Genomic DNA, 27,730 nt, shown 5'->3' with positions numbered 1-27,730 from the left:
GCAATCTGTGGCCCGTGGGTCGCACGCAGCCCATCAGGGTAATCCACTGGCAGGCCGTGAGAGAGTTTGTTTACATTGACCGTCTGTAGACACAGCTCCCTGCATCTCCCAGTGGCCATGGTTCACCATTCCAGGCCAATGCCAGCTGTGGGAAGCAGCACATCCCTACGGCTTGCGCTGCTCCCTGCAGCTCCCATTGGCCAGTAACGGAGAACCACGGCCACTGGGAGCTGTGTGCGGCCATACCTGAGGACGGTCAATGTAACCACTGCCTCGCAACCTGCCAGCAGATTACCCTGACGGGCCATGTGGGGTTGCCCACCACTGACCTAAGGACTACTATCTGTACTGTTTATCTATACTGAAAAATATGTTCTTAAGGCAGGTAACCAGGAGGTGACATGTCATAGACAGGTTCCTTTCAAGCAGGGAGTAACAGATGCTTATCTCCCTGTCTGGTCATGTGTGTATGGGGCATTGTATGTCTCCCAGTGGATGCCTGCTTGCATACTGAGCTTTCATTGTGTGTGTGTGTGGGGAAAGTTTCTAGCCTTTGTGCATCCCAAAAAGCACCAAAACATGAGCCCTAAAGTCTCAAAAACCAGAAGGCATATGAAGAGCCCAACCTTTATTACAGGGGTCGGCAACCTTTCAGAAGTGGTGTGCTGAGGCTTCATTTATTCACTCTAATTTAAGGTCTTGCGTGCCAGTCATACATTGTAACATTTTTAAAAGGTCTCTTTCTATAAGTCTATAATATATAACTAAACTATTGTTGTATGTAAAGTAAATAAGGTTTTAAAAACATTTAAGAAGCTTCATTGAAAATTAAATGAAAATGCAGAGCCCCCAGACCGGTGGCCAGGACCCGGGCAGTGTGAGTGCCACTGAAAATCAGCTCGTGTGCCACCTTTGGCACACATGCCATAGGTTGCCTACCCCTGATTTATATTATAAAAATCTCATGAATTTAAAGCCAAGTTCATAATGGGGAGAGAGGCTAACCCTGGCTTCTGAACGGTTGTGGATGGCAAAACAGTGGTATGGCAGAAGCTTGCCCTGCTGCCCACTTTACTCCCCAGATTGTCAAGCCAATGCCTTCATAAAATGTATGATTAGATGCACATTATTTACAAATAGTACATTAGGTCATTGCATGATTTGCATAAGACTGTCATACACACACATACCCAGGCAAGGGGCTTGGTGACCCTGGCGCTGGAGAGCACTGCTGAAAGCACGTGGACAGTAGGCTCCTGAGTCCCAGCAGCACGCGCCGCCTTCCCGCGGGACATCCTCTGCCTGGGGCGCCCGCCGCCCGAGCCAAGCCACGCCTCACCTGCCCCTTCCCCTAGCCTCACCGCGCAGGGGGGAGGAAACTACAGTCCCCAGAGTCCTCCAGGGCAGAGGCATGGCGCCTGCGTGGTACGCGGCCGGGGTGGTAATCCCCCGTGAGCGCTGCTGCGCTCCTATAGAGGTCGGCAGCGGTAGCCTACTGCTGGGAGTGGGTGCAAGAGAACAACGGGGGAGGCTAGAGGGGTTGGGTGCTCTAAAAAGGGGGGCAGCACCAGTGTCTATTTTCCATGCGGGGTGCACCCTGGGGTAGGGGATGTGTGCATCCATCTCCTGTCTTTGCCTCCGACTTTTAGCGCCGGGGGCTGCCGGGGTCTGATTTTTTCCCTCTTGGCTGCAGTGTTCGCACTGCTGCTGTAGCGGCACCAGCAGGATGTTGGAGTAGGACAAAGGCTGCTGATCACAGTGTGTGAGGCAAAGAGGAGGCAGCCAGCGAAGGTAACACAAGTTGCATTTTTCAGGGTCCTGAAATTGTGTAGCGTTTTTAAAAGGAGAAAAAAAAAAACCCGGAATCTGCAGGCTGGAATTGCACATTGGAAGGGTATTAAAAATCCCAGTGTGACTGTTTTACACAACCAGCTGGAGCAAGGGCTAGATCCAGTTGATGTAACGTCAATTACGGGGCACTTCTTCCCACCTGATGAAATGAGGGTAAAAAGTCCCCCAGGATTTCTCTAGCTGGGACTCATTCCTCCCGTCCTCTCCCCCTGTCTCCCGCCCCTTTAAAAAAAAAACAACAAAAAAACCTTTATCTGGGAAAGGCAGTTAGAAGGAAGCCTTTGGTAGCCTAAAAAATGGGAGAATAAGAGTGTCTGAGAGTAGAGTTACCACTGGTTTGTTTTATGGGAAGGAAGCAACAGTGTGAGAAACACTTCTGCTATTGGAGAAGCTCTCTGAATTTTTAAGTGATCCCAGGACAACGCTGCCCCGAGATGTTTTTGGAGCAAAACCTCTTTGGAAGGATTTGGCAGAGTCCTACAACTGGCAAAAGCTACAGGTCACAATCTGATCAGAAGTTTGATGGCCTTATGTTGACCCTGAATAACTTGTATTTTTGTCTCTTTGAAACAAGCTGAACAGTGATTGTTTTCAAGTGGTTTATTTCTAGAGTGTTGTCAGTCTGACGGCAAGTAACTAACACTAAAACAGCTAGGAAAAACTGATGGTACTGGATTGATTTATACGAGCTACTTGATTTATTTGGTTTGTTTCCTTTCCAGCAGTTACTAAATCCCTGTCTTCCACACCTTTGGATGGGAAGAATGAGGATGGAAGAGCAGTGGTGGAAAGGGGAGCTGGCAGCAGACATTCATCAAACTCTGAGAATGAAGGTTGGACTTTAATTCCCTTTTCTAGCCTTCCCCTGTTTGTTTTCGATTCAGCAAAAATGCTTTGGCACCCCCTCAAGCATTATAAGGAAAACAAATGTTAAAGCTCTAAATTGTCATAGAATCATAGAATATTAGGGTTGGAAGGGACGTCAGGAGTAACTGTCTTCATCAATTCAGTTAATCAGAGAACCTACACTGAACACTTTCTGTCCTATAAAAATACTTTAATCATAATTTACAGTGTACAAAAACCTATTTACAGGCTAAAAATATCTGCTGGCTTTTGTTCAGCAGTTTTAATTCAGGCAAGCTGGTGATGATACAGTGTGTTAAATAAAAAGTGTGTACTGTTGCTGTGCTGCATGCAATCAAAAGATCTTAAGGTCTGAAGAAGTAACTCTACTTGTTTTCAAACAAAAACAGCTTGAGAAGCAATTTTACTACAGACACTTGTTTCTTGGCAGACTGCAGAGGAGTTGTGAGATAACAGTACAAATGCTGGCTGTAATTGTCTGCTTTGATAGAGCTAGTACTGCATTTACATGTGTGCTCCTAAAGAAGAAGAAAAATCTTTGATATTAAAATACCTAAATGAGCAATATTTGGGCAGTATTTGAAGAGATTTATTGCTGTGCTTTGTCTTGTCCTCTTAATTTAAAAAAGCTCTGACTTTGAACCACTAGAAATAATAGCATTGTCTGTTTACAGGTTGCATTTCCTTAGGTACACTTCAAACATTAAAGAATTGCTAAATGCATTTAGCTGGGTAACATGAAAGAGAGATCACAGCAAAGATTAACTATCTGCACTTTACTCCCTTTCAAGTTACCCTTAACAAAATTAACACTTTGGATATTCTACTACTCTTGTCTCTCCAGCTGGCATTCAACAATAAATTACATCAGGTGACTTAATCATTATCAGGTCTTGGCAAGTTTGTTGTTTGTTCTCATGCTATCACGTTGAGGGACAGGTCCTTCTGATTCTGAAATGGGGGGTGGGATAATTGATGCAAGTAAATCTAGATCAACAGCTGTTTATTTTCTTGCAAAAGAAAACACTGAACTTGTTTATGAAGTTACTTAAAACTAATTTTCCTGTATCAGACATCTGGTTCCTTATGAAATTGACAAAGTAAATAATAGGCTCTTATTAGGCAATTGAGTTTTACCACATTAATTTTCATGCCAAAAGACTTTGACCACTGAAAATTCTATTTGGTCAGAAAGTGCGGATTTCAGTAAAAAAAACAAAAAACTATTTGCCTTGTCAATTTCTTCTGAGGCCTGCATAATTTCTTTGCCATGTTTTACCTCTTGTATATGTGGCTTAGAATTTGCCTTTAGCAAGTGCATACTTCAGCCTACTTTTGGGACATGGTTACGTTGGACTATCCTACAATGCTAGAATTTTGTTGTTCATGTGCACTCACAGATACCAGTTCCTATGACAGGAGTAGGCCTGGTTGTTTGAATTTTCAGGTGAAGCTGAAAAGAGGGAAAATTGGCTTGTACTTTTCTTTTTGCTACTTTATTGATAAGAAAGGCCTGAATTGTGCATATTTATGTTCTTGCATTAGAAGTTCAGGTCCTGCCTAGCTTGGAAGATTCTGGTTAAAGAATGAAATATTTTAGAGCTCAGACTGAGTGTATTGAGAAAGAAAAGGACTGTCACGGTGTACAATTTGTTGAGTCTTTTTGTTAATGCCTTTAACGTTTTAGAAAAATAAATCCTTGAAACAAATGAGAGACAGTAAAACAGACTGTCCTTCAGCATAACCAGCAAGATGAGAGTTGATACCTATGATATTAAAGTGGAAAAAATACCCATAAACCCCTCCCCTCAAAACCCTTCAGGCTTTCCTTATACATAATAAAGAAGCAGAAAAGAGGATGCAAGCCCAGGCTTTTTTCTTTTTTAAATTGCAAATTTCTCTTAAAGAGAAATCTAAATGTGGGATTCATAAACCCTGCAGTACTGAGGATGTGATGTTGCCTGCGCATGCTTTTGAGGTGGGAGTTTGGAAGAAATCCTTACAATTATTTATTTATTTTTATTTATTTATTTTAAAAAGAATTAGATTTAGCATGTTTCTAGTCAGATAGAAGAAGCACATCTGATTTTGTTCTGGAAGAATACTTTGCTAATTAGCTTTCAGTGATGGGGAAATCTGCAACAGCAGCACAGAACAAAAAAAGCATAAATATTGTTCTGCTTTTCTATGTCTACAAGATTGCTGAGAGTCCTAGTGGTATATTATGGTGCTGTGCTGTAGAAAATGGTAAAGCAGATGGTGTTGCCCACAAAACAAAGCTTTTATCTCTACTGAGGGTTTTCTAAACACTTTCAGTGCTGTCATCTGGCCCAGCATGTTAATCTGGTCATGGATGGGGTGCAGGGGGAGGGAAGAGTACACGAACAGATTAGTCTTGATCTAAGCAGGTGAGTCTGAGACAGAAACTATAGTAAAGGTTGTGTTTGGCACTAAGGGAAAATACACTTTATGTAGCCCATGACTTGCAGTGCAAATTTCTTGGCAGATTGTCTCCTCTTCAGAAGAACGTACTTAAAGTTTGTATTTAATGCAGAGAAGAAATTTCCCATTTCAGCAACATAAGCATTTCTGAAGGAAAGTTTCTGAAAATTTTTAACTTCTTTTAAAACAAGACACGTGGAGATCATTTTAGTATTAAACCTAACTGAGCCTTCCTTTGGAGGGCATAAAACCACAAACACTTGTAAGGGTGGTGGCATAATATATCTGTGTCCATACTGTACGTCATGTGCAAAAACCTGAAATTACTGTACTCTGAGGATAATTAGGGCCTCTGAAAGCTGGTGTTATTGCATGGACTGGAGTCCTTCATGCAGTACGTTTGTTAGTTGTACACAATGAATGCGGTGTGCTTGAGGGCAGGCATCTGATGTACATGGAAGACTTCAGGTGTGCTCGTGTAAATTGGGTTTAAAGGTGCTGGGAAGCTTTTTGCTGTAGAGTTGGGGTGCTCAGAAATCAGGAAATAAATCCCTTAAGTTGACATTCTACTTGGCTGGCTGGTCAAGAAGCAGTATTGTGGTTGCTACGGAGGTAGATTCTCTATCTCTTGCTAGGCTACGCGGGTCTTGAGTGCTCTGGCCAGATCCAGAACACTTGTAAGCTCATGACTAGTCTGAATTCAAAGTACAGTACAAGTTTAATGGCTTCTCTATTTGGGTCAGAATATTTAAGCCTTGCAGGATTGTGCCATGGAGGACAGCTTGAGGAGGTGAAAGGGCACCAGCGGAGTAGAAGGCAGAGCCTGCCCTGCAGTCTTCGGTGTTCTCTTCTACCCTGTTCATTAGCAGTACTGTAACAGGTGGGTTGATGCCCATGATGACCTTTTGGCAGCCTAGAGCCTGTGCAGTGGTAGTCAGTGGTGGAGAGACATCCTGCTAGCAGGCCGACTTGCATTTTAAGTCATTCAGCTTTCAAGAGGTTTTTGAGACCTACCAAATGGATACAATGTCACAGAAATTGGCCTTCTGATGGTTCAGTTCTATGTAAACGTGTCCCTCTGCTTTAGCAGGAATAAGTACTCTAGAAAGAGAGAGAGTTTAAATAGCAAGTCAGCGTTTCTCTTTGCACACAAGTGCTAAAAAAGAGAAAATATATCTACTTAGAACATGATCTGAGCTTGTTTTGGAAACAGAGTTCTAAGTTGTCCTCCAGCCCCCAGTGTTTGTGGTATGTTGGCTTTCTTCCTGCCAGGATATGCACATTTCCTACAATTTAGAAGTGCTCAGTAGATCTGCTTGTATTTCCTCCTTTATTCACCTCTTACATGGCTTCTCAAAGCAATGTGAGTAAGAGCAGGGTTGAATTTCGCAAAGCTCATTGAGCCAAGCTTTAAGAGTTTGTATTGTAACTTAATCCTTCAAAGGCTTTCTTAATTGCTTTGCCAATGAGTGGTCTGTGGGCTTTCCAGCCAGGTGGATAGTTGAACAGAGCTGGTGCCTTCTGAAAACAAACAGTTCTGTGCCTTTACATTTTTACAGTGTCTGGGGGGGATAGGTATTTCCTCTAGGTAAAAGTTACTCCCCCAACTAACAGGTAACCCTGATAGTAATAAAGCAAGTTGTCAGAAGTACAACAAGCAACAGGTTTATGGTCCCCATTCTTCAGTAAAAACAACCCACCCCCACCTTTCTTCCATTGAATAGGGGAGAATGTTTCCCTGTGTTCTTTACACACATTCTCTGCATCCCTTAAACACTTGGCTTCCCTGTTCTATTAATTAAGCAAGATTTTACTAAAAATGAGGACACAGTAATTTCATCATTTCAATTCTGTATCATCTTAAAATCCACTATTGTACTTTTTACTCCTTACCAAATGTTATTTGATAGGTGCTTTTTCAATAAATTACAGATGCTTGGCATAGATAATTGAATTCAGCATTGTACAAACATCACAACTAAGTAAATCAGGCTATTTTGTTTTCGTTTTCCTTTTTTTCTTTTTGTCCAAGGAGGTAGTGGGACATTGCAAAAAGCAATGTAACTTTTCCAGATCTTGAAAGCAAAATCTAGAGGAGGATTTCCGGGATCCAGCATGTCTCTGAGACGCAATTTATTTCTTCTGTTCATCTTAATGAACTGAAAAAATGTTAACATTTGCTTTTAACATGCCTTTCTAGTTTAAATCAGCTGTAAAATGAAAGTAGGCATAACCAGCAGCGAGCAACTCATTGCGCTAAGTCCTCTAAAGGGATTGTCGGCCCAGCAACAAAAATGTAATCTGTCCACTTTAAAAACTCCAGCTTTTGAAAGTTGTAATAAAAGCATTACTGGTTGCTAGCTTTTGTCTGCTTTTAATATAGATGGCACCATGTGTATGGAGCTGAAAGGAACAGGTGTCCTAATAAAGTACATGGTTATTCATGATCTCTCTTCTTTCATCTTTCCTCAGAGTTGGAATTTCAGTTTTCACACTCCTTTCTCTGATCCTGCCTCAGATTAGCTGCTGATCATTTGAATAATTTAAACCGAGGAAGGAGAATTTAATGAAACACTCTCTAAAATACCAAAGTGGAACACATGAAGTAGTGGATTTTTACACACAGTAGCAATTAAACTGTCCTTTGAAATTAGAATGTTTGGTAATACTGTGATTAAAAATGCCTGCTGTGGAGTGCATTCAAGCACAAATACCTCCTCTTACATAAGAACAGTGTGCTAACGCCTGTCTGTCATCTTTAGCAGGCTGCAAAAAAGTAAATTTTTGAATATCTGAGCAGTGGAGTCTGCAGTTTTAACTGTGTATATTGAAAGGCATTGTCAGAGGGCAGAAATCTGGCAGTACAGTACAAATATGAAGTGAAAAACATGATATAGGGTTGAATTTGGGGTAGTGCGGATGCAAATCGACGGTATTGGCCTCTGGGAGCTATCCCAGAGTGCTGCATTGTGACCGCTCTGGACAGGACTTTAAACTTTGATGCACTAGCCAGGTACACAGGAAAAACACTGGCAACTTTTGAATTTCATTTCCTGTTTGGTTGGTGTGGCGAACTCAGCGGCACAGGTGACCATGCAGTGCCCCCAGAATCGTAGAGTGTAGAATGTTTCTATGCTCCTCCTATCATCTCCATCCCTGAGTTTATCGCAGATTAGAAGGCAAAAAAACCACTCTCACGATGACATGTTTTCCGAACTCATGCAGTCCTCTAGCACTGATAGGGCACAGCTTATTGCATGGAGGCATTCAGTGGCAGAGGCCAGGAAAGAATTAAGTGAGCACAAAGAGCTGAGGCTAAGGGGGAGCAAATGGACATGATGAAGCATCTGTTGGAGCTGCAGGAAAGCCAACAAGAGCACAGACCCCCCACTGCATCCACTCTATAACCGCCTACCCCCCTCCCCATGTTCCATAGCCTCCTCACTCAGACGCCCAAGAATGCGGGGGGAGGCTCCTGGCACCCAGCCACTCCACTCCAGAGGATGGCCCAAGCAACAGAAGGCTGTCATTCAAACAGTTTGATTTTTAGTGTGGCTACAATAAGCAATGTAGCCTTGTCCGTCCTTCCTCTGCCACCCCACCTGGGCTAGCTTGTCTGTTATCTCTTTTTATTTATTAATTAAAAAAAAAGAGAACGCATGGTTTCAAAACAACAGTTAATTTATTTCGAAGTGGAGAGGGTGATTGTCTCACAGAGAATTAAAATCAGCAAAGGGGGCGGGTGTGTGTTTCTCCTTGATTCAAACAATGGTCACGCCAAAGCCTGGCCAGTCATGAAACTGGTTTTCACAGCCTCTCTGATGTGCAGTGCGCTTTGCTGTGCTCTTCTAATTGCCCTGTTGTCTGACGCGAAACAATTGTCTGCGGTTGTTTTCATGGAGGGAGAGGCGACTGACAATGTACTCAAAACCACCCGCAACAATGTTTTTGCCCCATCAGGCATTGGGAGCTTAACCCAGAATTCCAATGGGCGGTGGAGACTGCGGGAACTGTGGGATAGCTACCTACAGTGTACCACTGTGTAAGTCGATGCTAGCCACGGTAGTGAGGACGCACTCCGCCGACTTAATGCACTTAGTGGGGACATACGCAATCGAATGTATAAAATCAACCTAATTTCCTAGCATAGATGACATACCCTAAAGGACTTTCAATTAGGAAAATACCTTCATCTGCAAGTCTGATGTGGAGTTGAGAGCAGTGCTTAATTTGTAACGAAAAAGATGCCGGAGCTCAAGCAATTAGGTGCTGGGGCTCAAGCAATTTTTTTACATTCAGAGCTGATGCAGCAACTGGACGTGCCCGGGGCTCAACCCTGGCTAGCCCTGGCAAAAATTAAGCCCTGATTTACAGACATAAACATGGAACATCCCTTTTCCAATAATGCCATTTGAAGTCAGTTGACAAGAACCACGTGTTTGCATAAGTAAAGTTTTTTTGGTTTTTTTGTTGGGTTTTTTTGAGGTGCTTCTAAGTTTGTCTTCTAGGTAGCTTTTAAATAAATAGAGCTTGTCTGACCTATTTTTAAAACTGGTAGGTGCACACAGTAATATTTGTCATTGCTTACTGGATACGAGAAGTTCTGGTGTACTCCACTTAGGCCTGGTCTACGCTGTGGGTGGAGGCGGGGGTCGATGTACGATACGCAACTTCATCTACAGGAATAGCGTAGCTGAAGTTGACATATCTTATTTTGACTTACCTCCCGTCCTCACAGCGCGGGATCGATGGCCGCAGCTCCCTCATCGACTCTGCTACCGCCACTCGTTCCAGTGTAGTTCTGGAGTCGGGGTGGGGGGGGAAGGCACGTTTGGGGATCAATACATTGTGTCTAGACGAGACGCGATATATCGATCCCCGATAGATCGATTGCTACCGGCCGATCCTGCAGGTAGACTGGATGTGCCCTTAGAACAAGTTGTGTACTCTTCAAAAGGAGGTCTCTGCCCTCTCTTTCAATTATAGGCGAGTGTTGGTGGTGCTGCTTAGAATCATATTTTTATATAGTTCTATTGACATTTGAGTGGCACACTTCACAAATCACCAAGTGTAATTTGAACAATTTCTTGCACACAACCTTATCCATTATTAGACTCTGTTGAAGGAGGGAGAATGTTGGCCCGTATACTTGTCAAAAAGTACCATGAGATCTTAAATTTCAAGAGAGCTGCATTTTGACATCCTAGTTAAAGGATAACGCTAATAGCTTAGTGTCCCTCCCAGTCTTGTGCTTAAATGAGGGTAATGGGGATGAACCCAGGTCTGTTATGAGACTCTAACCCCGCAGTCTTATAGAACTTTGCTTAATTAGAAATGGGGGGTGGGGGGAATACTGATAAAGCTTGCTTAATGAAACTGGAAGATTCTTATTTAAGTTTTAAGTTATGTTAATAATGTTTCACTGCCACTTAGGCCCCATCTATTCTGTAAAAAATAGGTGACCTAGTTATAATAAGGCTAAAAGTTAAAGTGTAGGGCATATCTAATTGTGGCCCCATAACAAGGTTAAAACCCAGACTGTCCCCCTAACATGGTTAGAACCCATCTACATTACAGCTTTGAAGTGATATAGTAGCGTAGCTGGAGTCTGATGCAGACAAGGGCAAAACATGGTCTTTTGGAGGGATTTTCTTGCACATTCCTGTCCTCTGACCAAACGCATCATGCTAGTTCAGTGGTGGGCAACCTGTGGCTCGTCAGGGTAATCCACTGGTGGGCCACGAGACAGTTTGTTTAAATTGACCATCCACAGGCACGGCCCCCGCAGCTCCTAGTGGCCGCAGTTCACTGTTTTCCCAGCCAATGGGAGCTGCTGGAAGTGGTGCAGGCCACAGGAATGTGCTGGCTGCTGCTTCCCGCAGCTCCCATTGGCTGGGAATGACAAATCACGGCCACTGGGAGCTGCGGGAGGCCGTGCCTATGGATGGTCAATGTAAACAAACTGTCTCGTGGCCCACCAGCAGATTACCCTGATGGGCTGCTTTTGGCTTGTGAGCTGCAGATTGCCCACCACTGTGCTAGTTCCTTCTGAAGTGTCATTGATCTGTCAGTTATCTGTACCTCCTCCTGGTGGATGGGTGGTTTGCATAATCTCTGTATTGTGACCAGCAAAGTCCAAAAGCACATCAACTGTAACCCACTAACAAGCTTTCATAAACATAGTATCTGACTCTTAACCTTAATGACCTGTTCACTAAACTACTGCCAACTGTCTAATCATAGAAACACTTACCAGAACACTTCTGTAAATGTTTTTGTAACTTAAAGGCACAACACTGCAGTTTGTGCAGAAGTTAAAGTTAGTTTCAGTAGGAAATAGCATGCCATCAATTGTAGAATCCCCTCTTGAGTTTGATAGCCCTTTGTAATTAAGCATTCAGACTTCACTTAACGTTGAAATACTGGCCAAAAATGGAAAGTTAGTTTGGAAGACAGCATAGGTTAAATTTAAGGAATATGTGCATCCCCCCCTTAAAAAGAACAGAAACAAAAGATACCTAACTCCTTGAGGTCTTTGTGCTATTCTCCAAACACTTCCTGACAAGAGGATTGTTTATTTAAATAGTGTCAGTTACAAAGGAGTTAACTTTTCACCCCTGACTTTTTGTGCTAATACTCTATGCAGAAATTGAATTCGAGGAGAGAAAATGAGGACCTCTCCCTCAGCTAAGTAAGATAGAAAACAGGAAGAAGTTGAATTGTGGTGAGGGTGAACTTTTAAGGTAACCGTGTCTAGGATTTTTTTCCCCTTACCTGTAAACTATAGGCATTTCTGCTGCTTCTTAATTGGCAACAATCTTACAGTATTCCTTATGACACAGAGATTCTTGTTATAAGAAATCTGAGAATCCAGTGCAATAGGGTATTTATGGAGACATACTGTGCAAGGGAAAAGCCAGCATACAGAGAACTAAAAAAAATTGAAGACTTGTTGGTTGTTGCTGACTCTCTGATTTGAATAAACTATAGGAATTTTGTTATTGTTTTTCAGACCTGGCTTTGGCCCTATGTAGGCTTACGCAACTTTCCACTAGATTAAATAGTATCCTTCCAATATAGTTGCAGTTTCTTCCACATCTACGTTTTAGAAACATAATATTGAAACAGTCTTCTTTCAGGTATCAGTTTTCTTAATCTGACTGTCATCAGCAAATGTTAAGTGAGAGATGCTATCCTTGAATTATTTCTGCCTGTCACAAAATGATAGAGGGATCCCAAGAATACTACTGCAAACTTTGTCCACACTAAAACCATTTTGTATATGTGTAAAATAGCTATTCATATGTTAATGATCAGTGTCCTGTTGGTGTCTAAATTGACTGCTTTGACAGTTACATTGATTTAATGCTATAGAAAAACAAATTCTGTTATGAGAGCAAGCATCCCAGGTTGTTGGTACATTTGTTGAGAAATGATAGACAGGAGTTTTTCTTGTAAATATTTGTCTTTTTTTCTTTTTTCTTTTTTTTTTTTAAACAAGCCAGCCTGATGAATTCCATTTTGTTTTCTTGAGCAGTGGTTTACTACCACAACCATCACATAATCCACTAAATCTTTTGCTCGTATTGAGTCAGTTGCTGGATATTTCATTAATACCTCTAGTATTGGGAGAAAGGGTGGAAGAGGAGGCGAAGGAATTAAGCACTGGAAATCTTTAATATTTGATATATGGGGAAAGTCTAAGAAGCAGATACCTCAACTGGAATAAATCCCTCACTGTTTATCAGGCTTTTTATTGACTACAAATCCAGATGCTCCTTCTCATGAAGAAGAGGGAAAAGTACCTTGCTCTGCTCTTATTCTGTTAATGTTGTCACAACTGACTAAACTGTATGAGGGCAGTTCACCACAGAAATGCATTTTGATGCTGTTATATAGATGGATCTTCACAATGAAATAAACTTAATAAGCATGTGGCTGACAGTGGTGCAAAGTGAGTCAGTATTACCCCCTTACTACTAAATTTGACACGGTGGTTCCAGAGCTCTGGAGACAAACTTCCTACTGTATTTCTCATTTTATTAACCATTCAGGCACTAGCTCCAGAACTGATTGCAGAAATAAAGATGTTACTGAGCCCAGACAGGTTTGAATTCCATCCTTAGAGCTGTGATAGGCAAAACATCACCAGACTCCTACTTAACTAAAGGCTGGCCTTCTCTGGGAACTTATATCGGCATAGCTACATCTCAGGGGTGTGAAAAAGCAGCTTTGGCTGCTGCTCTGAACTGTGGTGCTTGCTGTACACTTATAGACATGGTTGAGTGTTTTCCTGAAACTTGGAATTCTGTGGTGCTTGATGGGCATTTATAAGTATTGTTTGATTTCTTGACTGCTAGTGGGCGTTCTGTAGCAATTAAGCAACTTTTAGTCTCCAAACACAGGACTTTAAAGTTTCATGCACAAAATCAAAGTGCAGACAAATGCATACAATCTCATACAAATTTCTAACACAATTTAACATGAGTGAAACCTTTTAAAATTACTCCTGAAAAGGAAGTAAACACTTCCTTTTTGTTTTCACAAGTGACTGTTAGTCCAGTATAGTCTGTTGTGGCTGAGAAACCATAGACTGGTTTATGTGAAGCTGTGGTTTCCCTTGCTTTCCTCCAGTGTGGAGTAGTAGGGGTAAGGATGCGGTTCATAATGCCAAGTGATATGTTGGAGAGCAGTGACCATGCAGTTTTCCAGCGACTGCAAAGGCTGATTCTGATGTTTGGTCCTGTCAGTCAGCCAAGGTCTGCTGTGTTTGGGTTTGCTGCCTGAAAAGACCGATTTATTATCCTAGTGCATTTCCCTCTCCTTGTTCTGCTGGGACTCCTGGGCCTTTTTGTCTGACCTTTGTTTTGTATTGTTTCCATGTTTTCAGTCAGATTGTTCCTACAAGCTCCTTGTCCACAGTCTGATGCAGCACTGGCTTGAAAGAGCTCTCAGAAAATTCCTAGCTTGTCTTCTCTCTCTCTTTTTTTTTTTTTTTTAATCAGGTCAGGTGTTAATAGTGCATCCCTTAAGCTCACCATACCAGAAGTTGCTAATAAAAACAGACATAGCATTGGATTTACAGTGACAATGAGAAGGGACAAGTTTAAAAATTCCCTTCCCTTACTCTCATAAAAACTTCTAATTGGGGGTGTGTCATAAATAGATAGTTAAGGGTTAATAGAACAGGAGTACTTCATGTCTCTTTTGACTGTAAAGGGTTAACAAGTTCAGTGAGTCTGGCTGTCACCTGACCAGAGGACCAGTCAGGGGACAGGATACTTTCAAATCTTGAGGGAGGAAAGTTTTTGTGTGTGCTGTTAGTTTTTGATGGTTGTTCACTCTGGGGGCTCAGAGGGACCAGACGTGCAACCAGGTTTCTCTCCAATCTCTTTGATACAATCTCTTATATGTCCAGAATAGTGAGTCTTAGCTAGATAAGGCGAGTTAGGCTTATGTTTGTTTTCTTTATTTGCAAATGGCTGGAAGGATTTTAATTTGTACTTGTATACTTTGGCTGGGAGGATATTCCCAGTGTCTATAGCTGAAAGACCCTGTAACATATTCCATCTTAAATTTACAAAGATAATTTTTACTGTTTTTTCTTTCTTTAATTAAAAGCTTTTCTTGTTTAAGAACCTGATTGTTTTTTTTATTCTGGTGAGACCACAGGGGGCTGGGTCTGGATCCACCAGGGAGTTGGTGGGGAGAAAGGAGGGAAGGGGGAGAGAAAAGGTTAATTTTCTCTCTGTGTTAGGATTACTTTCTCTCTCAGGGAGAGTTTGGGAGGGGGAGAGAGAAGGAGGGGGGAAGGTGGATTTTCCTCTCTGTTTTTTAAGATTCAGGGAGTTTGAATCACAGTGATCTTCCAGGGTAACCCAGGGAGGGGAAGCCTGGGAGAGGCAATGGTGAGAGAGAGGTTTTATTTTCCTTATGTTAAGATCCAGAGGGTCTGGGTCTTGGGGGTCCCCGGGCAAGGTTGTGGGGGGACCAGAGTGTACCAGGCACTGGAATTCCTGGTTGGTGGCAGCGCTACAAGTACTAAGCTGGTAATTGAGCTTAGAGGAATTTATGCTGGTACCCCATCTTTTGGACGCTAAGGTTCAGAGTGGGGGTTTACACCATGACAGGGTGCTTATTGACACTTCAGCTTTGGAGCGCCTTGGGATAGCACCAGTCCTGAGCTCCTGGTGAGTACAGCCCAGTGGAGGAGACTTTCTGTTGCATTAAACTATAAAATTCGGCCTCCAATTCCGTGGCTATGAGTATAGGGCAATGGCAGTGAATACTGGTAGCCCAAGAGTTGTGATTTTTTTTTTTAGCTGACATCTCCCTCCTAAGGGTCACAAAGGCACAGAGAGCCCAGTTCTTAATGGTGTTCCAAAGTCACTCAGGCCCACATTCTGACAGCTTGTTTGCTGTGATGATGCTAGCCAGACTCCTCGCAGAGTGACTTGAGTGTCCTATCGTGGAGGAAGAAATAATGCTGTCATCCCTAGAAACCTGCAGGAGAGGATTGCAGAGTATTTCCATGAAAGTTCTTCATCAAGCTCCCTCAGGAGGATAAAAAGGGTGTCCCTGTTCACATAAACAAACTGTTCTTCTTAACCCAACAGGGGAATGAAAAGCACATACCAAGTCTACCTCTGTTTGTTATACCAATACCTCTTTTGATATGAGCAAAACAATGAAAAGTCAATACCTTTGTCTCGTGAGCTTGGGGCTGAGCTGGGCACTATCTTTGGGTTTGAATATTGTAAGAAAAAATGTATACACACGCTTACACGAGATTCCTTCCTCTTCACCAGGCTTGTCTGTGTTCACCTGGCAGGACAAGCTAGACCAGGGGTGGGCAAACTACGGCCCATGGCATCAGGGCTTTGGATCTGGACTGCGGGCTTGCCAACCCTGTGGCGGCATGGGCCTGGGGCCGTGGGCCCTGCGCCGCTCCCAGAAGTGGCCAGCACCACGTCCCTGCGGCCCCTGGGGGAAGAAGGGCAGAGGGCTCTGTGTGCTGCCCTCACCTGCAGGCACCACCCCCCGCAGCTCCCATTGGCTGGGAACACGCAGAGCCCTCTAACCCCCCACCCCACTCCCCTTCTGGAAGTGGCACGGGGCCAGGGCAGGCAGGGAGCCTGTCTTAGCCCTGTTGCATGCTGCTGCCACCCTGGAGCTGCTCTAGGTAAGTGGCACCAGGCTGGAGCCCACACTCTTCCTGCCCTGAGCCCCTTGCTGCACCCCAATCCACTGCCCTGAGCCTCCTCCCACACTTGGCACCTCCTCCAGCACCGCAACACCCTGCCCTGAGTCCTCTTGTACACTCCACACCCTTCCTGCACCCCAATCCCTTGCCTTAAGCCCCTTCTGGCACACCGCACCCCCTCCCACACCCTGCACTCTCTCCCGCACCCCAACCTCCTACCCCAGCCCTACATTCATGGCCCTGCATGCAGTTTACACACCCAGATGTGGCCTTTGGGCCAAAAAGTTTGCCCACCTTTGGGCTAGACTGTGGTTGAGTCTCCAACAGGTCCTGGCTTTTGGCATGGCTGGAACCCCCAGCTGCATCTTCCTCCTCCTCACTGTTCACAGCAGGGGTCTCTGTCTCAGGCTTCTTGGCAATAACTATGGTCTGTAGGGTGCTGGTGAGGTCTTCACCAAGTATGGGGTGCAGTCTGTTGTAAAAGCAGCAGGTCTGTGGCTCAGCACCAGTTCTATAGTGAAGAATGGGGCATTGTGGGACAGCTGCTGGAGGACAGTTTGGACTGACACATGTCACCCAGTGTCTGCAGTTGTACTATGTCAACCTGAATAGGTCACCCGTGGTTCCACGCCATTTAGGGAGGTGGTTTGACTGTCACTGTAATGACGCATTTACTTCAGCTGGAGATTTATTTTAGTATAGACACATGCCACACGATGACCTAACTTTGTAGTGGAAACCTGCCCTTACTTCTGTAGTGAAGACCTAAGGCCTTGTCTACACTGGAAAGTTTTACTAGTTGTGTTTGTGTATTGTGATAGCTCCTAAGAGTGTGTTATGGACCAGGAGCCCATTATGGTAGGCACTGCAGAAGCACAGAACAAAGAGTCCCTGCCCCAAAGAGCTTGCAGCCTAAGTATAGTCCCCTATGTCAACATTGCCATTTTAGTTTAGCTCTTAAACACCTTCTTTAGTGACCTAAACTGAAAACGGGCCCTTCTATACTAGAATAAGAGCATCTACTGAATTTTCCAGTGTAGTAGACAAAGTCTGACAGAGGCAGTTGTCAGTATTTTGGTATATGTTTGGCTTCTAAGGAACTATGCACTTGTGTTTCAAAGCCCATGTCACATTCTAATCTATTGACACTCTGCAACTAAACAGCAATTTCTGGACATGCCAGTAACTTTGGTAAATGCTTTGGTAATCCCAACTGCTCAAATGTTGTCTCTTACATCCATTGCTCTTCTATTCTACTGAAAATCGATGTAAAGAAAGTAAAACTTCAATATGCATAGTCAAAAAATTTGCTAGGAAACAGAGTTTTCTTTATATGAAGAAAAACACTGGAAAATCTTGATAGCTGTCTAAGGGAATAAAAAGCTAGAAAAGCAGCCAGGCTTCCTGTAAATTACTTGGGTTGGAATAATGGATTGTGACTGATTTAAAAAAAAAAATGGGGGAGGGGGGGCTTTTCTTTTATTGGACAACTCTGTAGGTTAAAGATATTACCTCACCCACATTGTTTTGTATGTGTCCATCTCTCTCTGAAAGGATGAGCTACGCTTTGGTTTAAAAATTGGTTTCAATAGCCACAGACTCAAACATTTGGTCTGTAAGTGTATTGGATTCTGTTCTGGACCCAGGTGTGGGTTGTATAGATGACCTTAAATCCCAGGATAAAAAAAAATTGCAGACTCAAACGGGTGGGTTTTTTTAATTGATATAAAACAATGGGGAAAATGTTTCATTGTCTCCCTTTTTAATCAATTGTTACTGGGGGGGAGATTTTTATAATCCTTCAGTGAAGGCTGCCCCAGGTTTCAAAGGGCTGCTTCCCTGTCCACTGCATGTGGCTGTTTAGTCCGGAATGTGGTTTGTCACTGCCTCTTTTTAAAAAGGCCTGATAATCGATCATCCGTAACAGTACTCTGCTCACTGTCTTTGTAAGCTGCTTTTTAGGTATGGAGTCTTCCTGCACCCTCCTCGCCCAAGGCTATAAGCACCCCCCTAAGGCTAATTGTGTAATGATATTTTCTTCTGATAAGCTGAACCTCCTCCTGGAATGTCTCCTCTCCGTAAGGAAGAAAGGGATGTTGGGCAGTCACTACCCTGGGTTTGGAGGGTGGTGTCTCTTAGTCCCTATTTTAGCGCTGTCGAGTAAAGATTGTAAAGCAATTTCATGTTGGTAGGCTAGTTATGGCAGATAAGTCTGCATGTTGGCATTTAGGCAATGGGGGTTAACAAAGTACCAAAGGATTTCATTACATGTTTTCAGCAAGCCACCGGTTCCTATAAACCAGTGTTCAGCCAAGTGTTAACTGAAGAGAGAGCTTGTGCAATGACTAAGGCTTGGTCTCTGCTACAAAGTTAGATCTATTTAATTACGTTACTCGGGACTGTGAAAATCTTCACATGCTATTAAATTGACCTAAGCCCTGGGGTAGACCCTGCTGAGTCCATAGAAGAATTCTTCTGTTGACCTAGGTACTCTCTCTTGTAGAAATGGATTTACTACAGCAGTAAACGAACCCTTCCGTCACTGTAGTAAGTGTGTGTGCTACAAAGCTGCAGCATTTCTAGTGTAGACCTACCCTAGTTGTTAATAGTTGCACCCTAGTGTGCATTTCTTACAAATGCTTCTCTAAGACCTAGTTTACACCCTTTAATTTAGGGGAATAAACTATCCCATTACAAGCATCTTTTTATACCGGTATAACACTGTCAGCACTTAAGGGGTAGTACATCAGTTTCTAAGCAGACATTAAGTGGCACAAACTGGGCAAACAAGCTGATAGCACGAGATGTACACTGTTCTTAGCATGGCAGTTTCCCATCCATGGAACATGTATTCCATTCTGATTTGAGCACAGCAAATTCCTCCTCCTTACCTTGTGGCCACATCTAAACTAGGAAACAAGTCATGTTTAAAAATGTGTTTGGCTGGTCATGGGTAACCCTGGGGTTCACCAAACTTCCCCTGTCCACTCTGGGTGCAGAATCCTATTTAAAATCTCATTAGTTCAAACTTGATCTATTTTACTAGTATAGACCGAGCATGTGACTTTACTTTGCAGTATGACATTCCCTTCTCCAGATAAAGACAGGACTACATATGAGGCCTTGGTCTCTGAGTAATATAAAAAGTTCACACGTGAGATGTGACATAGAAAACGTTAGTCAAATAAAAGATAGTTGGCTCTCTTAAACTTCTCTCGTACAACAACACCCCAAATAGTTAAAACTGTAAAGATTTAAATTCTAACCACTCCTCATTATGCTACTTGTCTCTTCTTTTTTCTGTCCTTGGACAATGGAAATAAACTGCTTCCTTTCTAATCAATGTTCTTTTTGTAGACTACCACTACTCTGCAATATTTGGGTTTTTAACACAATAAAAGAATGCTAGGTCCTTTTAAAAAAACAAAACTTCTTCCTTGTTCTACAAATTAAAAGGCAAAGTTTACGTGCTCTCTGTGGAATGTGTGTGCATAAAAATGAACCCTTATCTCTTAAGAAATATAGTACAGAATCTGACTTTGGTGCAAAATTTGACCTGACAATGTCCCTTTTCAATTATTCTTCATTATCATTTTTTTCTAAGTCTGGATAGTGTTGGTGCTCTCTTTATGGAAAGCAATAACTAGTTATTGCTGGGTTAAACCAGAATTTACAATGCACAACCAAGTACCTTAAATCTCCTAAGGCGAAGGAATGAATGACTTGAACATATTAGAAGTGAATTGACTTTCAAAACATGTTGGCACTAACCCAGCTCTGCGTTCTGAGTAAATCTTATTGCTGTAGTTGCTAAGCACTTACCATAGTAGATTGCGAGTGTTGGTTTGGGCATTCTAGCCACTGAAACAAATACTCCTTTTAATACCTCTCTTCCCTCCTGTTGTGTTCTTGTAGGAACTGAAACTGCCTGTCTATAAGGCCCATTCACCACAGATCGGGATGCGCCGCTACTTTACTGACCTCTTGACTGTCCTCAGCAGCCGCTGCAATCTCTGCCCTACGGCACGGCACCTTGCTGTCTACTTACTGGACCTCTTTATGGATCACTACGATATTACTGTCAAGCAACTGCATGTCATTTCGATTGCCTGTCTTCTCCTAGCAAGTAAGTTAACTGCTGCCTATTAACATATTTGTTTTTTCTGATCAAGCAGATGGTTGCTTTGGTAATGTAACACAAAAGCTGCTATTCTCCATCCAAAAGGGGATAATTTTAATGCAAGATTTAACTTCTCCTATAATTCATCAATTTGGGCCTGAAATTATGCAGTGCTTGGCTTCCACAGGGAGCCGGGATCACTCAGTACGTTGGAGAATAGGACCTCCTAATATCTGAGCTGAAGGTAGTTACCAAAGCATACTGCGGCAGCTGTATGTTCTTGCCAATATACCTCTGAACCAGCATTACGAGGTTTTTAAGTACCTTTGTTTAGTAACCAAACTGAAAAGAAGTTGAATTGTTAAACTATTGCATTTCAGGGGAGTTTTTAAGAAGCTATCTTAAAGAATGGGATTTTTAACTTGGCAAAGAAGATCAGGGTTCCCAGCCAAAGCTCTCCATAAACCCTAAACATTTGTACCACTGGAGGACTTTTGCTCACAGTGATGTCTTCTACATCAATTCATCTATGACTTGAGTGAGAACCTGGCTAGAAAATTTATAAGTACAGAATATGTACTAAAATGTTACACAGCAACAAATGTCTATTTGAGTAAAGTGACGCTGTCGTACTTGTTCAGGTTTCTTGGTCTGTCTTGAAAATGAGCTGGTGACAAAGACAGCTTTATTTGTTCAGCACCACCTCTGCACCCAAAGCTATGCAAATGGTGGATGGCACTGATGCAGCCACAAGGATCCTACTTCTGGTCTCTCCCGAAATGGGTTGTGCTAGGATAATTCTACCATACAAAGGACACTTAAAGCAGCGTAACGCTATGGTGGAACAGGCAAAAGATTTTGATAAGTTTCTAAATCTAGAGAAGTGTTGCCCTTTTTTCCTAGCTCTGAAAAAGGTGGAGCTTATTGTATCATCTTTGAAATATAGAGGAGCTAGGATTGGTGAATGATCATTTAGTTGCTAACTTACCTTGCAGTAAAAGCTGATTAAAATTGGAATGGAGAAGAAACCAAAGTAATGGCATTGGCTGAAATTAGTTCAATCTTTTCTTTGAGCCTGGTATTTTGGTTCAGTCTCACTTTTTTGAAACAAAATACCAGATTTAAATATCCCTAAACACTAAGGGCTTGTCTACACTTACATTTTATAGCGCTCTAACTTGCTGGCTCAGGGGTATGAAAAATCACCCCCCTGAGTGCAGCAAGTCTGAGTGCTTTAAAGCGCTAGTGTAGACAGGCTCCGAGCATTGGGAGCTGTGCTAATCCTCTCGGGGAGGTGGATTATCAGGAGAGCTCTGTCCCAGTATTCGTGCGTGACCACACTCACACCTCAAAGTGCTGCCGTGGGAGCGTTCCTGCGGCAGCGCTTTGAAGTTTCCAATATAGACATACCCTTATGCAGGCTCAGAACTGAACTTCACAACTTGCAGCTCATCTTTTAAAATCTCCAGTACTGCATAACTTCATTACGTTGCAAGAGGGGCTTGCAACTGCTGAAGTAATGCCAGTTCAAAGCACTTACTTTCCAGGTCACTTTAATCTAAGAGAATACAGTAGTTGTCCTTCTGTTTATAATGGATGAAGGAGGTCTCAGAGCTTTTAGTCTTCTCTGCCCCTCCCCCCCCTTTTTTTTTTAACTGTCTAGCCTGGAAGAGTGCTGTTAAGGTATCATTTCAATAGTTCTTCAGTCAGATTTAAGGGAAGGACTTTATGCATTTAACTTTAGTGACTTCCATTATAGAGAGAGGATGAAGGGATTTGATATACTCACCCCTTCACTCAAGGTATGACTGCTAACGTATACCTTGCAAGGATCCCTACCTCATTTCCTCTTCCAGTTAGGAAAGATTAGTCTTTATAGTCCTCCCAATTTGTAAGGTTAAAAACAAACAGAGAAACTTTTCAGGCTGTCGTTTATATAAAGAAGCAAAAAAGAAATCTTTTACAGGTCGCCTCAGGTGTAATAAGGCAAAAGGTAACTTGCAAGCTGCCCCTAAGCATTGTAAGGAGGGAGTAACTTCTAAAATGGGTGATAACCAAAATATAAGTAAGGGCTTTTTCTAAATACAACAGTTATTTTGGTACAGGTAAAGCAGTCCATGTCAGATTAGGTGCTGGGCCAATGGGGCCTGTGCCCAGGGGCCTGCATAATTGTGGGGGGAGGGGCTGCAAAAATGGATGTGCCCCACTCTGCCCAGTGGTCCTGCTGGGGAGTGGGGTTAGGGCGTGGGTGCTTTCCCCGCTCTGCACACCCCTTCCCCCTCTACACACGCCTGGCGCTTCAACGAGGGAGCAGGCTCGGGGCACAGCATTTTGCCAGAGCGCCAAGTGGGCTGAGTGGAGTGGGGCAAGCCCCCTGTGTGCTGACCCTGCTCCCCAGCTGGAGCACAGGGGGATTGCAGGCGGAAGGGGTGGGGTGGCCCCATGATACCCTGATCTGCCCCTGGAAAGCAGTACAACCCTCCCACTCACCCCACTGCCCCTTCCCAGTGTCAGCATGGTTGCACCATAATAGCTTATTCCTGTGCATCACCTTTATAACTGTGTCTACACCACAAGTTTTACAAAAATATTTGAGTGGAACAAAATCTGCATGTAGATGAGGCCTTAAATGACTGACATCTTAAGCTTGCATACAAGGGGATATTTACCCATATAATTATATTGGCATAACTCTCCATCTGGATATTCTGTTCTTCTAGAATAAAAGTTTTGGTTTTTTTTCTGGTTTATATTGTATCATTGTCAAAGTATCACAAGCTAAACCAGGAAAAGGTACTCTTATTCCTCAATGAGTGCCCATGTGGGCAGATATGCCAGGAAATTTTCCTCTGGGGACAAGCCTTGAGAAGCATCAGCTTGAGAGAGTTCTCTACCAATCTCAGGAAACTTTAATCTACTGAACCACCCTGTAAGTGTGGTTTCCCTGAATATCTGTATAGGTACATCTAGACTTTTGACAAGCTTCTTCCACTGTAGCAAGGAGGAAAGAAAACTGTTCCTTCGGCTTGTTTCTGCGGGTGTGGCAGTCTCTCTACTCTAACTTCCAGCAGAGCATTTCTATAAGAAGCTGTATAGTTTTTCAGCAGAGAAGAGTCTCTTCAAAAAACAATAAGATAAGATGATTTTTCAGTCCATCTGGCGAAACATTTGTTGTAGTTTCGAAACAAGTGAGTGTAAATTACTACATGAAGCAAAGAGAATTAATCTGAGTGAAAAGTAGAGCTGGTCAAAATTTTTTTTTGTTTGAAATGTGTTTTTTGATTTACTTTTTTTCTTTTTTCATCAAAATGGACATTCTAGGGGAAGTATCTAGTTTTGACTGAGTTTTTAGGCTGACATAAACAGAAAACCGACTGGGTTTCTGTTATTGATTTTAAAAACCTGAACTTCTTTGATATTTTTTTCTTTAATGTTTTGTGAAGAAGTAGTAGTAATAATAAAAAAAAATTCCCTACCAGCCTTAATGAAAAGCACTTTGTGGTGCTGTAACGCTCTGTATGTCAGAGAATCACCCTACACTCCCATGTTAATCTTTATAAAATGATTGTTTGGTATCCAATGCAAAGTCTGTCATGTTGGGTGTCTTTGGAAGGCTAATGATGCGCTGAGCATGGTTGTTATAGTGATGTTATAGTAATCATTACAGTAATGTTATAATTTCATGTATATAGTCATGAGGTTGAAAATGTACCCTCATGGCTTTAAGCAGGCCTATGCAAAAACTCTCCAAGAACAGAGAGACAGTTCACACCTCTTCAGGGCATGGATGGACGAACCCAGCCCAGCCTCACAGGAACAATGGACGCTGGCATAGGCTCCAACTTCTACTGGTGCCGGTGGGTTCTCTGCCTCCGGCCCTGCCCTGACTCCACTCCTGTCCTGCCCCCTCCTGTCCCCATTCCAACCCCTTCCCCAAGCCCCTGCCCTGGCCCTGCCTCTTCCCCACCTCCTCTCTTGAGCATGCCACGTTCCCGCTCCTCCCCCCTCCATCCCAAGCTCTTCGGCTGCAGGAGATAGGCAGAGAAGCTGGGATGCGGTGTGCTCAGTGTAGGTGGCGGTGGTGGAGGAGGAGTGAGGCGGGGCAGGGAGCTTGGTCAGTTTTTCCTCATGGGTGCTTCAGCCCCAGAGCACCCACAGAGTCTGCGCCTAAGGACACTGGCTTAGGCAGCAACAAAAGAATCTGTTAGACCTTCAAGTGAGTCACCCCCTGTTCCTTTGGTCAGTTTGGAACTGTGATGAGGTAATGCTCACCTGACTCTGAAAGCGAGGAGGGGGGGGAAGCAAAGCCAAGAGGAAACAAAGGACATGATCAAAGGGAGAGACATTTCGCCATGCTCTCTCTCTCCCACCTACAGCTACAGACACCACCAACACCAAGCGACTGAAGCACTGATTAATGGGGAGAGCCTGGCTGAAGAGCCAGCTTGTGGTGAGAAGCATCTAAGTTAGTAAGGACATTGAAAGTGTTAAGATCAGCTTAGAATGTGTTTTGCTTTTAGTTCATTTGACCAAATCTAACTTGTTTTGATTTGTAATCACTTAAAATCTGTGTTTATAGTTAATAAATTTATTCGTTCTACCTGAAACAGTGCATTTGGTTTGAAGCATGTCAGAGACTCGCTGTGAGATAACAAGCCTGTTACATATCAATTTCTTTGTTAAATTGATAAACTCTTAAGCTTTCAGCATCCAGCGGGCATAACTGGACACTGGAAGGCGGAGGTTCCTAGGGTTGTGTCTGGGACCGGAGATATTGGCTAGTGTCATTCGGCTGCAAGTAGCTGGGAGCAGCTTACATGCCAGAAGCTATGCGTGAACAGCCCAGGAGTGGGGGTTCTCACAGCAGAGCAAGGTAAAGCTGGCTCCCAGAGTCAAGGATTGGAGTGACCTAACAGCTTACCAGTTTAGATAACACCAGAGGGGAACGCCATAGGTGCATTTTAAAAAAAACTGTGAAGACTATGCACACTTGCCTATATCTTTGTTTGTTAGCAGGTAAAGTAACTTACTAGTTACAAAATGTTTGACAAATGGGAAGGCTCTTGCAGTTCCAGAACAATCTGGGTCCATTTGTGCTGGCCAAGCAAATCATATCGGAGCTTGAAATCACTGTAACCGAGGTGTGTGTGTCCCTTGAAAAACTATTGAGTAGTTGTAACCTGCTTGCCACTACTGCTTCAAATGCATGCAGAATGGGAGGGGTGGAGGAGGTTTCTGCAGTTTTGAGGGGATTAATATTAAAGCCCTGTGCACACTAATAACATGGATTGTTGCTATTCCCCTTGAGTTGGCATTGAAAATGAACGAATGCTAGTGCAGATAGGACAAAACCTTCACAGCTGTTTTAGAAAATGTGATTTGAGACTCCTTCAATACTGGTTCACAGGGAGTCTGTTGCTGGAAAATGGCTTTCAGAAGCAGTTAAATACCATAGGTCACGAAGGCTACAGAGATTGACACACATCCCAGAGTTATCAGTTTATGGAGATGAAAAGGCATTTGATTCCTGAATCAGGCTGTCTGGGTGCCCATTCAGACAGCATTGTGGTGGCCCTTACTCTTGGGAAAGAGTGCAAGACTGGGAGATTTTTCTCTGTAAGGGTTCCCCTCTGCCTCAGAGGGAATTTATCTCTAAATTGCTTACGTAGTCTTGACTAAAGTAAAGGAAACCACTAGTTAACGCTCTGCAAAACCATACCATAACTTAAAACCTATCATCCAGTAATATACTAAGGCCTGGCTTACAGACACTGATTTCTATACCAATATAACTATTTTGATTAGGAGTGTAATTATTTTTTAAAATTAATTATACCAGCACAACCATTGCGTGGACACAGTTATTCTGCCATAAAGGTGCTATATTGGTACAATTACCTATGCACTAAGGGGGAAGGAAGATGCACAGCTTCAACTATACCTGTAGCATTAAAGCGGTACCACTTTTTGTGTTTAGACACTATCCCTAAAGAGAACTCTGCTTTTATCAGTATAAAATCCTGCTTTCCTTTCTTCCCTGAAGCGCTAACCCTCAACAGCTGGTTTTAGGCAATAGCTCTCCTTCCATGAGTTAACACAGGGCAACTTTGAATGCTCTTACAATTTTTAGTTATTGCTCCTTTCTCCTCTTGAGGGGTCTCCTTTTATTGCAACGTAGTAATTTATTTTGTTTAGCCAAACTCTGTGAGCAATCTGTTAGCTGCTTCACTATATTCAGTGCCGTGTTGCTTCGAGAACTTGTAATTTCTCAGAGGGTTTTTACCCAACTCCCTAAATAAATAGTAATAAAAAAAAGAAGTATTAACAGGTTCACAGATTCTTGCCCTGTAAATATCAGAAACAGAACAATCATTACAACAGTGAGCTTTTGTTTAAGGCGACATGATACAGGATTATAGTCATCAAATCTCTGTTTAACAAGGTGTTACCATATTACAGAGTTTACACAACTTCTTAATCCTCCTGTGTACTTTCCAAGAGCTGAGTTTAAAAAATAGAGGGAACTGGAGTGAAAGGAGAACACATTAACACTACCTGAGCTGAGGTCAGGTACAGGCAATCTCTCCCCACCCTGTTCTCCCACTGAGCAGGTAGAGCGGCTTCCAGCTCATCCGATGGATTCTGCTTTGTGACGCCCTTGCTATGCACAGTTGGAGAAAGTCATTAGTGATAGCACAGCAACCAACCAGCATGAATGCATAAGTGCCCTGTGCCTTAATGGGGGCAGCTCAGCTGCTTGCTTTCAGCAAGGAGGATTGTGAGCTGCCTTCCAAAAGCTAGAGCAGTGCAAGTCTCAGCTGTCTAAAAGAAGATGCATTCGCAGACTCCTTTGAGAATAGAAGAAGGGGTGGGTGGCGGGGGGGAGCTGCTTTCTGACTGAAAGGCTGAGAGAGAGCATTGCTCATGAATGTGCTCTACGGCAGCAAGGCTTGCTTTTCAGGGCACCTGACATATGTTGTTGGTGAGCTAAAGAAAAATTTCCACAGGCCCTATTCAGTCTAGTTGGCAAAACTGCTTCATTGACACATGGGCAGGCAGTCTGGTAGTTTGGCTTCTAACAAGTTTGGTGTTGTGGGTTTTCCTTTCACTTACAGTAATTCTCTGGGGGGTGAGTATCATCTCTGTTTGTACAGTACCTATCACAATGAAGACCCATTTCTTGATTGGCACATGTAGGTGCTAGTGCAATATAAATAACAGAAGCGCAGTAAATTGTTTCCTGGTCA

General features: G+C 43.0%; 1 protein-coding gene across 2 annotated transcripts in view; it reads left to right on the top strand.

The window, feature by feature from the left end:
• The first annotated feature begins 1,444 nt into the window (after window positions 1–1,444).
• The window catches only part of CCNJL (cyclin J like), a 51,503-nt gene continuing 25,217 nt past the window's right edge, over window positions 1,445–27,730 (top strand). Inside the window, exons 1-3 of one of the 2 annotated variants that reach the window (XM_050962763.1) lie at window positions 1,445–1,791; window positions 2,577–2,684; window positions 20,279–20,489. In XM_050962763.1, the coding sequence (XP_050818720.1) occupies window positions 2,607–2,684; window positions 20,279–20,489 (289 nt within the window). In that variant the 5' untranslated portion in view covers window positions 1,445–1,791; window positions 2,577–2,606. Of the gene's footprint in view, window positions 1,792–2,573; window positions 2,685–20,278; window positions 20,490–27,730 lie in introns of both variants that reach the window. The other variant, XM_050962762.1, reaches the window with a different exon arrangement.

Source organism: Gopherus flavomarginatus, chromosome 7 (genome assembly GCF_025201925.1).
Source record: "Gopherus flavomarginatus isolate rGopFla2 chromosome 7, rGopFla2.mat.asm, whole genome shotgun sequence".
Lineage (NCBI taxonomy): Eukaryota > Metazoa > Chordata > Testudines > Testudinidae > Gopherus > Gopherus flavomarginatus.
The sequence above is the reverse complement of the archived record's forward strand: the minus strand, read 5'-3'. Positions and strand labels throughout refer to the sequence as shown.